This window comes from Dendrobates tinctorius, unplaced genomic scaffold, assembly GCF_039654945.1.
Source record: "Dendrobates tinctorius isolate UK_male_01 unplaced genomic scaffold, ASM3965494v1 ptg000084l, whole genome shotgun sequence".
NCBI classification, from domain to species: domain Eukaryota; kingdom Metazoa; phylum Chordata; class Amphibia; order Anura; family Dendrobatidae; genus Dendrobates; species Dendrobates tinctorius.
Window position 1 is genome coordinate 50,734,565 of NW_027361752.1, and position 17,408 is coordinate 50,751,972.

Consider the following 17,408-nt stretch of genomic DNA (forward strand, 5'->3'; position numbering starts at 1 on the left):
GCTGTGCATAATTGTTCTAGGACTCCCTCTGGTGGTAACTCATGAGAAGCAGGCCTTGATGCAGTGTCTATATGACTCAGCACTTTCTTCCATACTGAAGACACATCACTATATAATTCACATTTTGCAGTCTCTAAATTCTCCATGACTTTCCATGTGGGTTTGACTGTACGTTTTCCCCTTTCGCTAGATGGTGGATGGGGGTCTGGGTCTCTTTCCTGTGCTTGTAAGTCTGGTAGGGACATTGTATTCCTTGCTTCAGACATGATTAGATTGCAGGCAGGAAGAGTTGATGATGGGGGTTATACTTCCCACTGTTCAGCAACAGGAAATACACAGACTCTGCACAGAGTTGATACTTGTATCTAATGCTGGAGCAGCTGCAGGGTCCTGTGTAATGATGGGAGTTATATTCCTCTCTGTTCAGCTGCAGTGTGTGGCTTCTATGCACGCTGGGGTCTGGCTGGAACTGGGTTACAGTCTATCTGGGAAATGTCCTTTTCCACTGAGATTTAGCACAGACCTTGAGTTACTGTCTCTGAAGGCAGGTTATTCCTTTTTACTATTCTGACTCATGGATATGTAGAACGTATGGTGCCTGCATAGACCTCTCTTTCTGGGCCCCTTCCGTATCGACCTGTACTCACGTTCATACCGATTAATCAGACAGCTTAACTCAGCCACGATCTCATGTAAGAAGACTCCAGGAAAAGAGGGATGCTTTAACTGAAATTCTTGTATTATGATGAAAGCAGCAGGTAAAAAGGAATATTCTTCAGAGGACATGTAACAGGATGCATATAGATGGAGGGACGATCACAAAATGGAGACTAAAGGAGGGAACAAACATACATCACAGGACTACAGGGAGAGAGTTGGAACAAAATACAGGGGAAGGCAAACTTCTGCCTAGCAACAGAGATGCAACACAAAAATGCAAATATTAAATGATTTCCCAAGTCGTGGGACATGACAGGATCAAAACTTCTGGACAGGGCATCCGCTTTAACATTTTTGGATCCCGGTCGAAAAGTAATTGAGAACTGAAATCGTGAAAAAAAAAAGTGACCAACGGGTCTGTCTAGGAGTAAGCCTCTTAGCAGATTCAAGGTATGCCAAATTTTTGTGATCCGTGACAACCGTGATAGGGTAAGCCGCCCCTTCCAAAAAGTGCCTCCATTCCTCAAATGCCAGCTTGACCGCAAGAAGTTCCCTATTGCCTACATCATAGTTTTTCTCAGCTGAAGAGAACTTCTTGGAGAAGAATGCACAGGGTTTGAGATTGGTAAGGGTGGCCGGACCCTGGAACAGCACAGCCCTCACCCCCACTTCAGAAGCATCCACCTCCACAATGAATGGTTTGGACGGGTCAGTTTGCACCAACATCGGGGCAGACATAAAACATTTCTTAATAGCTGAGAAGTATTCCTTAGCGAGTACAGACCAATTTTTTACATCAGCTCCCTTCTGGGTAAGATCCGTGAGTGGTTTAACCACTTGTGAGAAACCTTTAATGAATCTCCGGTAATAGTTCGCAAATCCTAAGAAGCGCTTGAGCCCCTTGAGATCTCGAGGCTGAACCCAGTCAGCGATCGCCAGCACCTTCTTAGGATCCATACGAAACCCCTCACAGGACACAATCAACCCCAAAAAAGACAGCTCCTGTACAAAAAACGAACATTTTTCCAATTTGGCGAACAATTGGTTCTCCCTGAGTCTCTGGAGAACTGTCTTTAGATGTTGCAAGTGAGATTGACTGTCCGGGGAATACACCAAAATATTATCCAAATAAATAATAACAAAACGGCCTATCAGATCAGAAAACACAACATTGATGAAGTTTTGGAAAACAGCGGGTGCATTAGTTAATCCAAATGGCATTCTTCGAAATCTTTCAGGTACTCCGGAATACCTTCCAGATTGACAGACGACACAGACACTGATTTAACAGTGTTAACAAGATGTCCCCGGTTACCACATTTACTATTGCATCCCCATTGAGTGATTTCCCCTGTAACCCAATCAATGGTAGGATTATGGCGTTGAAGCCAAGGCATCCCCAGTACCAGTCCTGCAGGCAAGTTATCTACCACCAGACAACTTAGTTTCTCCACATGAGTGGAACCCACTTTTAGAGAAAAAAGTTCAGACCTGCAACAGATACCGTTTTGGGTAAGAGGAGATGAGTCAATTGCCACAAGTTTAACAGGATCGTGAAGCCTGACTGTCCCTATCTTATAAAGAGTCATAACCTTGGTATCAATCAGGTTCACAGCCGAACCGCAGTCAATAAAAGCAGTAGTCTGAACAGGACCATAACCAAGTTCCAGTACCACCTGCAGCACCATTTTTGCACATGAGGAAAATTGTACCTGAAGGTCTGGGTAGCCTCCTCGATTACTACCCAGACCTAGTCGTTTCCCGCCATCTTGGAGGATGACGGACAGGAGGGGCAGTCCTTCTTCCAATGTCCAGATTTCCCACAATAGAAGCACAACTGCTTTTCCCGGCGGCGTCTTCTTTCCTTTCCCTCACAGGTGACAGCGTTCACCTCCATAGCCATAGGAAGAGTCTGGGTCTCATCTCCACTGAAGAATAAGGGCGTTTCCCGTTGCATAATGCCTCTAGCCCGCAGCCTGCGATCCATGCGAACTGCTTGGACCATGGCATCCTCCAGGGAGTCAGGCGGAGGATGAAGTGCCAAAGCATCCTTCAGATGTTCACACAGGCCTCTGTGGAACAGCCCCCCGCAGGGCGGCGTCACTCCAGGGAATCTCCGCTGCCCAACGTCTGAATTCAGTACAGAACCATTCGGCCGAGTGCTCCCCCTGACAGACACTCATCACTTTGTCCTCAGCCAACCGCACTCTATCAGGCTCATCATAAATAAGCCCTAAGGCTTCAAAAAATGCATCCACAGACATTCTCTCAGGGGCAGAAGAGGAAAGCGAGAATGCCCAGGCTTGTGGGGACCCCCTAAGCAGGGACATCACCACCCCCACCCTCTTTCTCATCCCCAGAGGAGCGGGGTCTCAAAAAAAAAAAAAGCTTACAGCCCTCCTTAAATGCCCTGAAATCATCCTTGCTACCAGAAAATATATCTGGTAATTTAACCGGGGATTCAGGTGGGACTAAAATGACATCTCTATTCCCCACCTGCTGGAAGCCAGCGGAAAGTACCCCCTGAACTGAGTCCTCAACCCGCCGTTGGGACTGGGCCAGAGCTTGGTGTTCCAAACTAAGCTTCTGCAGTGACTGAGTCAAGCTTTTCACCTGCTCAGATAAAGCACACATTGGGTCCATGCTGCAGAAGTGAGGAGAGAAAAAAAAAAATTGTAGGCCAGTTATAATGTCAGAGACACCGCACTGAACTTGCTCACTGAGCCAGTGCGCGTGCCCTGAGTAAAGCGAAAGCGTGCTCAAAGATACCTGTGGAGCGGGCAGCAACCGAATAGATGCGTACTTCAGAGCCGCAGGACCTGAAGCACGTGACTGCTAGAAGCATGGCCTAAACTCCACAGAGCGAGGAGCTGCAAGACAATTCCTAGCTGAGTAACTGCGAGACAAAGTTACCAAGGGGCATAGACAGGGAGAATAGTCAGGACGTAGCCACTGAGTCACACACAGAGATAGCTGCAAGGTACCAGAGGGGCGAGCAGAGAGTAGTCAGGTCACAGGCAATGAGTCATACACAGATAGCTGCAAGGTACAAGAGGGGCGAGCAGAGAGTAGTCAGGTCACAGGCAATGAGTCATACACAGATAATAATGCAGTACAAAAACAACAGGAAAACTCACAACGGGAAACAGAATCGGGTCAGAACCATATAAACAAGCTATAGCAACAAACAGGCACACGGGGGTCAGCACACTAGACCAAAGGCAAAAGTATAACTGGCAGGGATTGAAGCTACCCAGAGGTTTATGAAGCTCTCCCAGAACCAGAAAGAGGCCACAATCATTAACCCCAAGTGTGCAGGTCAAAACCTGCACAGAGCTCCAGACATTAACCCCCGGTGTGCAGCTCAAAAACCTGCACTGGGATCATGACACAGGCCTTTTGGGCAGAGTGAATTCGCTTTGGGCACCCATATGTGCGAATGAGGTCCCGACATATGGCTCTGTTTGCAGCTTCAGCTATCTGAACCCGGGTGGGAGTCACCACCGTGAACTTGGTGAATTGATCATTCATCACCAAGCAATACCCGTAGCCATTGTATGAAGTTCCGATCATCAGAGAGTCGTTCATCAGGACCTCCAAAGGCGCAGAGGTTCAGATAGCCTAAATAGGATCTCTCTATTTCTGGGATTTGTTCAGCTCACACCAGCGACATCAGCGTAGGCCAAGATTGGGGCATCCGTCAGTGTCATCTTCAATGCCTGAAATGCTTCCTCTTGCCGTGGGCACCATTGAATGTGTTGAGGCTTGGCTCCCCTGGCCGTACCCCTCAACAACTCATTGAGTGGTATTGCATTCTTGGCAAAGTCCCTTATGAACCTGCGGTAGTATCCTGCTAGCCCTAGAAACACTCTCAGTTCTCTCAGGTCGGTTGGTGTAGGCCACTTCAGTACTGCAGCCAACTTCTCTGCGATGGGGTAAACTCCCGCACTAGACACAGTGTGTCCCAGGTATTCAATATACCGCTTTAATAGGTGGCACTTCGGGGGCTTAATTTCTAATCCATGTCTTTGAAGCCACTCCAGCAATTGCTCCAGTCAGTGAAAATGCTCTCCAAACATGGTAGAATAAATGATTGTCATCCAGATCAAAGTGGCTTCGAATTTTAGGTCCCCCAGGCATGTTTCCATCGAATGCTGAAAGGTTCCTGGTGCATTCGTCCGTCCAAAAGGCATCCAGTTGAACTCTTACAGGCCCATAGGGAGGACAAAAACTGTTTGTGGGCAGTCTTTCTTAACCACTGGCACTTGCCAGTAGTCACTGGCTAAATCAAGTGAGGAAAAATATTTGGCTTTTCCTTTACAGGGTACAATTCAAAGTACTTGTTCTCACCCACAAAGCTCTCCACAGTGCGGCACCCCCTTACATCTCCTCCCTCATTTCTGTCTATCGGCCTAACCGACCGCTGCGCTCTGCAAATGACTTTCGACTAACTTCTGCCCTAATCCGTACCTCCCACTCCCGACTCCAAGACTTCTCCCGTGCTGCGCCAATCCTCTGGAATGCTCTACCCCAAGATATTAGGACCATCCACAATTTGCATAGTTTTAGGCGCTCGCTCAAAACACATTTGTTCAGAGCGGCCTATCACATTCAGTAATCAAAGTCATGTTTGTGTGTGTGTAGCCCATTCACTATCTCCATCTAACCCCCACCCCCTGAAGATGGCTGGACCGTCATTGTAAATACATCATTGTAAATACAAACCTGTGCTTTGTATCTCCCCCACCTCATTGTAGATTGTAAGCTCCACGAGCAGGGTCGTCTTATTTCGCTTTAATTATTGTATTGTTAACGTTGTTACTTATGACTGTTGTGTTTGAAACTGTTCAACTGTAAAGCGCTGCGGAATATGTTGGCGCTATATAAATAAAGATTATTATTATTATTAATGCAGATAGGGACTTTTCAATTCTGGGCAAGGAATAGGAGTCCCGTACAGTACACTTGTTCAGCCTCCGGTAGTCCACGCAGAACCTCAGGGTACCGTCCTTTTTCCGAACTAAGACGATGAGGGCCACCCAGGGACTGTGGCTCTTGCGGATTACGTCATTGGGAAGCATGTGAGTCAACAGTTGTTTCACCTCCTGGTACATCTGAGGTGGGATCTGCCGATACCTCTTTCGAATGTGAGCAGTGGTTCCTGTAGAGATCTTGTGCTGAATAGTATTGGTGCACCCAAAGTCGCCTTCATGCTGTGCAAGCACCCCACGATATCTCTGTAATAACTGTTCAACCTGTCCAACTTGCCTAGAGGAAAACTCTGTGAGGTTGGCCCCCATCTGTTCCAAGAGGTGACATCCAGCCAGTGGTTCGCTTCGGCTTTCCTGACTTTTGAGCTACACCACTAAGGTCCATGGGTCTCCTCCCACCGGTGTCAATCCTACAGCATCAGCTCTGAGGAGATCTGGCAATATGCAAACTCGGGCCATTTCTTGTAGCTGCATCAACTCTAGACTTGATCCACTTAAGTTTATACAGCAAACAGGTACTCGTCCCTGTCACACAGTGGCCAGGGTGCGGGCAACTGATAATCGGAGATTGCTTCTCCCTCTCTAGGCTCAATCTCGATGTCCACGACCTTTAAGGATATATGGGCCAGTACCGACATAGTGAGTACAGTTTGTCCCACCGGCAGTGTCACTGTGACTTCGGGCAGTATCAATACTTTGCCAAGATACTGGTAGGCAGCGAGCAACTTCTGAATTTGGCTGACTCCCACAAATTGCTGGAACACCTTATTACTGACCGGGCCACGAGTGGCACGGTCCAATTGTTTCTATCAGGGCCCTCAGTGAAGAATTGTCTCACTTCTTTTAGCACATTCATGCACACGGTTGCAATGGGTCCTCCGCCTCCAGATCCGTTTGTCAACACTATTCCTTTTCAGCCCAGATCCTTTTCGCACACCCCGACAGACATCCACACTACTCCTGCCACTGGTATAGGCAGTTGATTAGCTGCCACCAGTTGGATGGTGTTTTCGAGCAACTGCGGGAAAATGACTCTGGAAATACGCCTCAGGCACTGTGGTCACCTGAGACCCCGTATCCATCAAGCAGCGCTTGTGTTGCCCATTGAATTCAGCCCAGGTAGTGGGTTTCTTGGAGGCAATATCCTCGGAATTCTCTCTTCCACCCTCTGAGGCTCCAAACCCCACGGTATGCTCCACGACCATGGGGCGCATTAGTTTAACGGGCGCCCCCATCTCCTCCTTTCTCAACTCAGACAGTCTCTTGAAATATGCCCCCTTCCTCCACAGGTCCAACACTGTAGCTTGCGTTCCACTGAAGGGCTATGTACACAGTGAGTTGGGGTTCGGAAGGAGCAACTTTCTCGCTCTGAACTCCTCTCATGTGAGGTCGGTGATCATACGGGGGGTTGGCAGCAGGGGTCGCCTTGATGCTGCACATCTCACCTCGAATGTCCTGAATCTCTTTACATATCTCCCGCACCCAGTCGGGCTCAATACAGGTTGACTCTGGGGTGACAACTTCATGACTCTGGAACGGGGCGGTGAGAACAGGGGTCTCTCCCTCTAAAACTCTAGCTTAGGCCCCAACCTAAAGGAAGCCCAGACAGTGATTCAAGCGTAGGCACTTATGTAAGATCTGCTTCAGAAAGGGATCCTTCAGTCCAGCAATGAGTTGGTCCTGCAACACTTCATCCAAGGGACCCAGCCTCGGTGCTTTGGGTCTTCTTGGTGATTTGGGCCGTCACTTCCTGCAATGCATTACCATACTGAGCTATGGTCTCACTTTCCCCTTGGACCCGCTGGAACAACCGTATGTGAAGGTGCCCTCGATCCGTCGTGTCACCATGCATATCCTCCAAGATTTTTATTTCCTTATCCACAGTGTCACGATCCCTGAGTGGGCGGTACATAACTGTCTGCCAGACCTCCCCATCAAGGGTCAGGAGAACTAACTCTGCCTGAACGGAAGGGGTCAGGGGATACATGTGCAGCATGCTTTTCAGCATCTCTACCCAGTCCCACAACAACACGTCGCTCCTCTTGAACTTGCCGGGTTCTGTCACAGACTGGTCCGCTATCTCTGTGTCTGACTGTTGCATCCTGCTGACTACGCCAAATTTAATGCAGGTGTCTGGATGCAATGAGCAGAGATCACGAGGTGGACCTCTGTCAGGGTCCGATATAATGCTTATATACATCAGAATTAGTGTTAGTAACTTTGCAATTTTACAGTAGTAGGAATAACAATAAGTTTAGAATAACCAAGAAAGTCTTTCACTGTTTAACGTTAGTGTCCTTTTCACAAAGGTGGTGCACACAGTCCTGGGAGTTGCCACGTGCGTTCCCACTCGTAGCTCTGTCACTAGCGGGGTCACCGGGTTTTCCCACTAGGTGTCAAGTCTCTTCCTGACATAGTCTATTAAAACCCCTTGAGCCTCCCAAGCACCAACCAGCCTCCTCCCAACCTGTACTACTAATCCCAGATGATCCAGGTACTGTGGATGATAGCTGGAAACGATGGCCCTGCTCTCTCTCACTATTACTGGATAATCGCAGACGTGCCTCCTCTGTCGCAGTCTCCGCATTTCTCTTCTCGGCTTGACCGTCGGCTGAAGTCTCTCAGGCTCGGGGCAGAGAGGACTGGGCCTCAGCTCTTGACAGGCGTAGTTGGGCCTTAGAGGCTTGACCAGCGAAGGGCACAGATTCCGGCTCTGACTAGTGTAAGCCATACTTGGGGAAGTCTTCTGGGAATCTGGACCTTGCCAGGTGGTGACCAGCACATGGGTAGCACAGACTTCCCTCTGAGGCCTGTCAGGTTGGTTTCAGCTGTGTCTCAAGCACATCTGCCCCGCTCCATCCCTGCCGCCAAATCTCCTCGTGGTTGGGCATGCAGGGCTTTTATACCAAGGAAGTCCTTCCTGTGGGTCACCTTATCCAGTCCAGCATACTTTGGTTACGCTTGATTTCGACTGGCCAGCAGATGGCACATCCTGTAAGAGTTCTCCTGAGATGTCATGTCTTCTTGTTACAGTCAAACCACTTTAGTCGCTCCTGTTAGAGGAAGATGATGGCTGCCATGTGTCTAAGCTTCAGAGCTATACATGGCTGCACCTGACAATGACGTACCAACACTTCCGATGTCAGGAAGGGGCTATGCTTACATTAATAGGACCTGAGGTGCAGTATTATCAGACATTCTAGGTTACTAGATGTTTGTTGAAATGTACATTCGCATACTGTACCTTCCCAACATTTGGATCCCATGGCTATTTTGAGGCATAGTTGCATAAGTTTTGCCTCCTTTGAGGTGCCTTTCGAGGGACAGTCCTGTAAAGAATAGGACCATTGTGACGTACTTCAGATTATACATATGTGTAAATTTTGACCACAACCCAATCCTTGCCCATTTACCCTTTCTTTTTACACTGGCAGGAGGAGTTGTCAGGGGGGCGGTGGCTGTTAGGGGCATTCAGCAGACTGCAGGGCATAGACCCAAATCCGGGACTGTCCGTTGCATCCGAGACAGTTGGGACTAGAGATGATCAATTCATGGTACCCCAGTCCAGCGTCCAGGTCAGTGGTGCAGGGCAGCTGGACGGGAGACTATGAGTCTCTAACCTTCCGGCGTCCACGGCGCGGCTTTTGATCACCGAGGACCGGCGGGACGTTATCTGTGCATCCTGCTCTTCTCTATGGGACCTGTGGATTTATTTTATGTTAATTCATACACAGTCGGAGGCACCAGAACTTTCTCATCTTTAGGTACAGTAGCTTCACTTTAGAACATTTGGCTTTTTGGTGTCTGTAGGTCATGTTTTTGGTGCAGATGTGAAGCTGCGTTTTTAAATATTTTTTATAATACTGAAAATTTGATGCAGTTTTTATGTGTGTTTTTTAGGCTCCACATAGAAGCCCCTAGAGAAAAAGAAGCAGCAGAGCAGCACAATTTAGCAGCATCTTTAGTCGCACAGAGGATGCAGTTTTTATGAAAGTGCATCCACTTTGCTTGGACAGTTAAACACAGCAGAAATTTTGTGGAAAAAAAAGCAGCGGAAAATATGCAGCATTTACGCTACATGTGAAACATGGCCTAAATATCCTAGCAAATTGGATATGATTTCATGAAACCTCCGTCCTCGATGCGTCTAAAGATACTGCTGAACTCTGCGGTATTATGTGCCCCATATAGTCCTCCCTACAATTTTAAGGGCCCCACATAGTTCTCCATACAATATTATGAGCCCCACATAGTCCTCCACACAGTATAATGGGCCCCATATAGTCCTCCTTACAGTATTATGGACCCCGTGTAGTCCTCCATGAAGTATTAGGGGCCCTACATAGTCCTCCATACAGTATTATAGGCCACACATAGTCTTCCATACAATATTATGGGCTCAACATAGTCCTCCATATAGTATAATTGGTCCCATATAGTCCTCCGTACAGTATAAGGGGCCCCACATTGTCTTCCATTAAGTATTATGGGCCCCACTTAGTCCTCAACACAGTATAATGGGCCCCATATAGTCCTCCTTACTGTATTATGTGCACCATATAATCCTTCATACAGTATTATGGATCCCATATAGTCCTTATAATCCACTATACAGGATTATGGGCCCCTCATAGTCCTCCATACAGTATTATGGACCCCACATAGTCCTCCGCACAGTATAATGGGCCCCATATAGTCCTCCTTACAGTATTATGGCCCCATATAGTCCTCCTTACAGTATTATGTGCACCATATAATCCTTCATACAGTATTATGGATCCCATATAGTCCTTATAGTCCTCTATACAGGATTATGAGCCCCACATAGTCCTCCATACAGTATTATGGGCCCCACATAGTCTTCCATTAAGTATTATGGGCCCCACTTAGTCTTCCATTAAGTATTATGGGCCCCACTTAGTCCTCAACACAGTATAATGGGCCCCATATAGTCCTCCTTACTGTATTATGTGCACCATATAATCCTTCATACAGTATTATGGATCCCATATAGTCCTTATAATCCACTATACAGGATTATGGGCCCCTCATAGTCCTCCATACAGTATTATGGACCCCACATAGTCCTCCACACAGTATAATGGGCCCCATATAGTCCTCCTTACAGTATTATGGCCCCATATAGTCCTCCTTACAGTATTATGTGCACCATATAATCCTTCATACAGTATTATGGATCCCATATAGTCCTTATAGTCCTCTATACAGGATTATGAGCCCCACATAGTCCTCCATACAGTATTATGGGCCCCACATAGTCCTCCACACAGTATTTTCGGCCCCATGTAGTCCTTCATACAGTATTGTGGGGCCCACATAGTCCTCCTTACAGTATTATGGCCCAATATAGTCCTCTTTACAGTATTATGGCCACAGTATAATCCTCCATACAGTATTATGCATCCCATATAGTCCTCCATTCAGTATTATTATGGGCCCCATATAGTCCTCCATATAGTATAATGGGCCACACATTAAAAATAAATAAATACCTCTCCCCATTCCCTTGCTGCTCCCATCTCTCCAGGATACTTATTCATTTGAAAATACAATGCCATATGGGGGGGGTGTTAGCCCAGTGCAGATTCCCTCCTGGCACACGGGCCCCATAGAGGCTGCGTGGCTTGCCGCCATTGGTGGTACGCCACTGCTGTGGGGTCATAGCCTGCAAGGTAGCTTCAAGTATAGAAAATTCTCTCATGCTTGTCAATGCAGGCTGTGGCTCATAGCTTTAGCTGATGCCTACAATGATGCAAGTTGTAAGTTTGATTTCCCAGACTGTAATCCGGGACAGTTGGGAGCTATGTTATTATCCTTGTACTGTGATATCATTGTGCTTATTACCTCTGTTCTGTGACATCACTGTTATCAAATTATGTATATTGTCTCTGTACTGTGACATCACTGTGTTTATTTTCCCTGTGCTGGGATCTAAAGGGTAACATTTCTCCCTGTGGAGAGTGACATGCCTGGCATGCCAGTGTAAAGAGGCTTATAAGCCATGTCATCTTCCTCTTGGAAATTAAATATGCAAATTGCCACTTCAAAAAGGAAAAGGACTTGAACTCTAGTGCCACCTAATGGAAGTAGCAATTCAGCCCTTTAACAAGTCTTGCCATATGACTCCTATGTACCCACGTATGCAGAAAATTCCTGACTAAAAACCGGACTCTTTCCTAGGCAATGCGCATTTTTTTCCGCGTGTTCTTTGCGCGATTTTTGCGCGTTTTTATGCGTTTTTTTCCGGAGCGTCCCCAGTCTCATAAAATATAGTTAGAAGTGTCGATTTTTCTGTGAAATTAATGAGCATGCTGCGTTTTTTACCGCGATGCGTTTTTTTTTCGCGGAAAAAAATGCAGCAATATGCACAGAAGGTGCAGAATTCATTAAAATGAATGGGATGCTTCTTGTAAGCATATTTTAAGCATTTTTGCTGGTCAAAACGCTTAAAAAATGCGAAAAAAACGCTTACGTGTGCACACACGCTTAGGGTAAAAGCCAAACCAGAATCTCAATTTGTAGACACAAGGGGCAACATCATGAAACACTATTTCTGCAAATTGAAATTCTGGTTCTGTCCTAAGTCATTTGGCAAGGCTTCTTGAAGGGTTGATATTGACTTTAAGGATTGCTACTTCCAGTGGGTGGTACTAGAATTCACATCCTCTTCCTCTCTGAATAGGCAATTTGCATATTTTCCCTGTACTGTGACATCACTTTGTTTTATTATCCCTGTACAGTGACATCATTGTGCTTAATATTTCTTTACTGTAACATCACTGTGTGTATTATCCCTGTGCTATGACATCACAATTTGTATTATCCTTTTACTGTGACATCGCTATGCTTATCTCTGCACTGTGATATCACTGTGTATATTATCCCTGCACTGTGACATCACTGTTTATATTATCGTTGTCCTGTGACATCGCTGTATTTATTATCCCTGTACTGTGACATCACTGTGTGTATTATCCCAGTACTGTGACATTAATGTTTATATTATCGTTGTCCTGTGACATCGCTGTGTTTATTATCCATGTACTGTGACATCACTGTGTGTATTATCTCTGTACTACGAAAAAAGTGGTTTGGTACCATGTTAGCCAGTAGAAAAAAATATATAAAGTGCTCTCAGTGAGAGAAACAAAATAGGAATCTTGTGGGTATGATACCTTTTAATGGCTAACAAATAATAGTGAATGTTGTTACAAAGCAAGCTTTCGGGACTGCTTATGTCCCTTCATCAGCCTGATGAAGGGACATAAGCAGTCCCGAAAGCTTGCTTTGTAACAACATTCACTATTATTTGTTAGCCATTAAAAGGTATCATACCCACAAGATTCCTATTTTGTTTCTCTCACTGAGAGCACTTTATATATTTATCTCTGTACTGTGACATCACTGTGTGTATTATCCCTGTACTGTGACATCACTATTTATATTATCACTGTACTGTGACCTCACTGTGTGTATTATCCTAGTACTGTGACATTACTTTGTTTATTATCCCTGTACTGTGACATCACTATATTATCCCTGTACTGTGACATCACTGTGTGTATTATCCCTGTACTGTGACATCACTATATTATCCCTGTACTGTGACAATTGCACACTTCAAGAACCTTCTGATTGGTGTATTGTGTGTATTATCCCTGTACTGTGACATCACTATATTATCCCTGTACTGTGACATCGCTGTGTTTATATCCCTGTACTGTGACATCACTGTGTGTATTATCTCTGTATTGTGACATCACTGTGTGTATTATCCCTGTACTGTGACATCACTATTTATATTATCTCTGTACTGTGACCTCACTGTGTGTATTATCCCAGTACTGTGACATTACTTTGTTTATTATCCCTGTACTGTGACATCACTGTGTACATTATTTCTGTACTGTGACATCACTATTTATATTATCTCTGTACTGTGACCTCACTGTGTGTATTATCCTAGTACTGTGACATTACTTTGTTTATTATCCCTGTACTGTGACATCACTGTGTACATTATCTCTGTACTGTGACATCACTGTTTATATTATCGTTGTCCTGTGACTTCGCTGTGCTTATTATCTCTGTACTGTGACATCTTTTCTATTATCTCTACTGTGACATCCCTGTACATTCTTTTTGAAAATTTGGGGAACTTTGGCTTTAGACACTAGTGGGCTTTTCACCTGAGACTGGGAGGGGTCTTTGTCGGGCAGGACGGCTTTGTATATGTCTTTATGGGGGGATGCACTGTTCTGTGACTGGTATGGCTCGCACATCTCAGCTTTTCTAGGGTCCGCAGCACCTCAAATCAATTTTCCTCTTAGTGCAAACTCTTTTTTTTTTGTCTTTTAATTCACTTACCAATATCAGGGCATCATAAATCAATTGCACACTTCAAGAACCTTCTGATTGGTGTATTGTCTTCCCTTACCTTCTAGGGAGGGTGGCCAACCTAACGTGCTGAGATGGAGTTGCTAGACTGCCAACACAACAGATGCCCTGCGAGAACCAATCGCTCCCAAAATATCCCCGAGCCAATGATCATGTTGCAATGTGTACAGGCTGGAGAGGGTTAGGTTTACACACACTGCCCTGGGATTCTGTCTGTGAAAGACACTTGGGATCCTCGGATTAACGGGGTCCTCGGAAATCTCCAGACAAAATGGTCATCAAGGTATTTGTCGCCACCGTAGCTGGATCAACTGCGGTAAGTGCCGACACCATTGTTATATATATACATATATATTGATTGTACTAAAAATATAAAAATACATTCTAACAAGTACAATATATGCAAGATACAATAGATATAAAAAATGCATAAAAGATACAGTAACATAAAAAAATATACAAAACTATAGTAAAGATTATAGTAAAAAAAAAAAGAAAATATATAATAAACATACAAAATGGTATAAAAAAAGTAGTAAAAAATACAAAAAGATGCAATAAATATACAAAACCATGTAAGTTACAGTAAAAAAATCTAAGGTATACAATAAGTATACAAAACTTTAGAAAAGATAAAGTAAAAAAATACAAAATATATAAAAGATATATTGAAAAAATGTAGAAAAAATGTTGAAAATAAACTGTCAAAACAATAATAAAATAATATTAAAAGAAAATAATTGAAGTGAGAAAAAGCATAAAAGTAAAAAAGAAAATTAAAAGTTAACAGGCAGATTTTTTTTTCACTATATTAACCTCTAAATGATTTGTTTCCTTTTTTTCAAGAATATATAGAATTTTATGTAGATAAAGCAATATATATATATATATTATTGTTATTATTTTTTTCTACAATGATTATTATTTCATTATTGGAAATTAGCACATTTTATTATGTTAATATCTGATTAACACAATGATCTTTAAAAAAATAAAATCCAGGTCCTTTAGTTTTAATTGATTTTTATATACCGTATTGAACTGAAAAAAAAAAAAAAAAAAAAAAAAAAAAAAGTTTACACCACTCTAGTAAAAGGAAAGAAATAAAGAAATATATAGTGTTTTATGTATTTTTATATATAAATAACAAAAACACTCAAAATGCCAAAAACACATGTAATAACTACTGTATATTTCAGAAACTTGGCCTCCTCGTCACTTGAGTTTGCAGATCGAGTTGCTCTTGTGTGTAATTTAATCCATAGGGGATCATGTTCACCCCGTATGCTGGATGATGGGATAATGTGTCTTCATATACAATGGATAGGGGTGTACTTTTTTTTTTTTTTTTTTTGAATGATTGGAATATTCATTGTAAAATGTGTAGAAAACCCTGGAGTTGTAAATGAAATAAAGCGAGAGAACAGGGGAGAGTAAGAGCGTGGGGACTTCATGGGGGAAGGGCCGCTGTTTCCGTATATATCCCTGCTTGACAGCTGATCTCTGATGAATTTGAGCCTAGTATGTTTCAACTACTCAAAGACAGTTCTCGTGGAGCTGACGGAGATATTGAAGGAATGCTTGGAAACTTCCAGACACCTTGTGATAAAGAAAAAAAAATAAAATTAATGTAAAACTTTTTTTAATATATACCTTATTAGATAAAAAATACGGATCCTGGAAAATTACCCCCTACTGCTCCCTATCCCAATAATGATACCCCCTAAAACAATTAAAGCTCCATGAAAACCCCTCAAACAAGCAATGCCATCTTAAAGCAAATAATGCCCCTTTTAGAAAGTATTAACGCCACCTTAAAAAAAAGCTTTTGATGCTCCCTGAGTGCCACCTCGAAAAATAATAATTCCACCATCATGCCACCCCCCAAAAAAAATATAATTCATATTTATCTTATTGTAGTGAAGGAGTCCTCAAACAGAGCGGAGGCATATTGCGGCGACATGATTGTGCTGCCTGTGGCACACAGGACGGAGAGCGACAGGGCAGGCCCAGAGCGGACGCATATTGCAGCAACATGATTGTGCTGCCTGTGGCACACAGGACGGAGAGCGACAGGGCAGGCCCAGAGAGCGGACGCATATTGCAGCGAAATGATTGTGCTGTCTGTGGCACACAGGACGAAGAGCGACAGGGCAGGCGCAGAGCGGATGCATATTGCAGCGACATGATTGTGCTGCCTGTGGCACACAGGGCGGAGAGCGACAGGGCAGGACCAGAGCGGACGCATATTGCAGCGACATGATTGTGCTGCCTGTGGCACACAGGGCGGAGAGCGACAGGGCAGGCCCAGAGCGGACGCATATTGCAGCGACATGATTGTGCTGCCTGTGGCACACAGGACGGAGAGCGACAGGGCAGGCCCTGAGCGGATGCATATTGCAGCGACATGATTGTGCTGCCTGTGGCACACAGGGCGGAGAGCGACAGGGCAGGCCCAGAGCGGACGCATATTGCAGCGAAACGATTGTGCTGCCTGTGGCACACAGGACGAAGAGCGACAGGGCAGGCCCAGAGCGGACGCATACTGCAGCGACATGATTGTGCTGCCTGTGGCACACAGGGTGGAGAGCGACAGGGCAGGCCCAGAGCTCCCTGCACTGGAGGACACTGACAGAATTGGGCCCCTGTGTAAGAACAATATATGGGCCCTTTCAAGTCCAATAGCTCATAAGAAGGCAGAATTCCACATGTTTTGGAGATGAAAATGGGGTCCACTTACCTCTTAAGCCTCTGGTTGCAATAATGATATGTCCGCCCCTGGGCTCCCTGCTCTACCACTGGATCCAACTGTATGGGCTCCATGTTGACGCCGATACGGATAAATGTCGAGGTCGAGTAAAAACTCAGGGGCATGTGCACTGCCCGGGATCTTCAACATTCAACTATTTTTTTTTCCTTTTTTAAATTATGTGCCCAGGGAAGCTGCCCCTATGGCGCTCCTGCACGCTGTGCCGATGTACTGTTGTCATATCCACCAAAAAAATGACAAACAGGAGTTAAAGGAGTTTCCTTTTTTGCAAACGTTTGGCCCCAACATCTTGGGGTTGCACAGCCAGAAGAGATCGCGGTATGCGCACACACTGACTCCGGCGCCATTTAATTGAAGTAATGTACTACAACAGTGATGGCAAATGTTTTAGAGACCGAGCGCCAACACGGCACTTTAACCCGAATACTGAGATTTTAGTTTAGAAAAAACAACTCGGACAGAGAACAGACGAGGGCAGCAGAGTGCAAATGAGGGCAGCAGAGAGCAGACGGGGGATTCAGAGAAGGCAGAGACAACAGAGAGCAGACGGGGGCAGCAGAGAGCAGGCA

The 17,408-nt window shown here is 44.9% G+C and overlaps 1 protein-coding gene and 1 long non-coding RNA gene across 3 annotated transcripts in view; one reads left to right on the top strand and one right to left on the bottom strand.

Moving 5' to 3' along the window:
- The first annotated feature begins 13,597 nt into the window (after positions 1–13,597).
- Positions 13,598–17,408, top strand: part of SH3BGR (SH3 domain binding glutamate rich protein) — a 63,800-nt gene continuing 59,989 nt past the window's right edge. The window contains exon 1 of one of the 2 annotated variants that reach the window (XM_073584690.1): positions 13,598–14,385. In XM_073584690.1, coding sequence (XP_073440791.1) covers positions 14,341–14,385 — 45 coding nt within the window. In that variant the 5' untranslated portion in view covers positions 13,598–14,340. The remainder of the gene's footprint in view (positions 14,386–17,408) is intronic. The other variant, XM_073584691.1, reaches the window with a different exon arrangement.
- The window catches only part of LOC141097485 (uncharacterized), a 159,143-nt gene continuing 157,018 nt past the window's right edge, over positions 15,284–17,408 (bottom strand). The window contains exon 3 of the long non-coding RNA XR_012233969.1: positions 15,284–15,668. This is a non-coding gene — a long non-coding RNA (uncharacterized lncRNA). The remainder of the gene's footprint in view (positions 15,669–17,408) is intronic.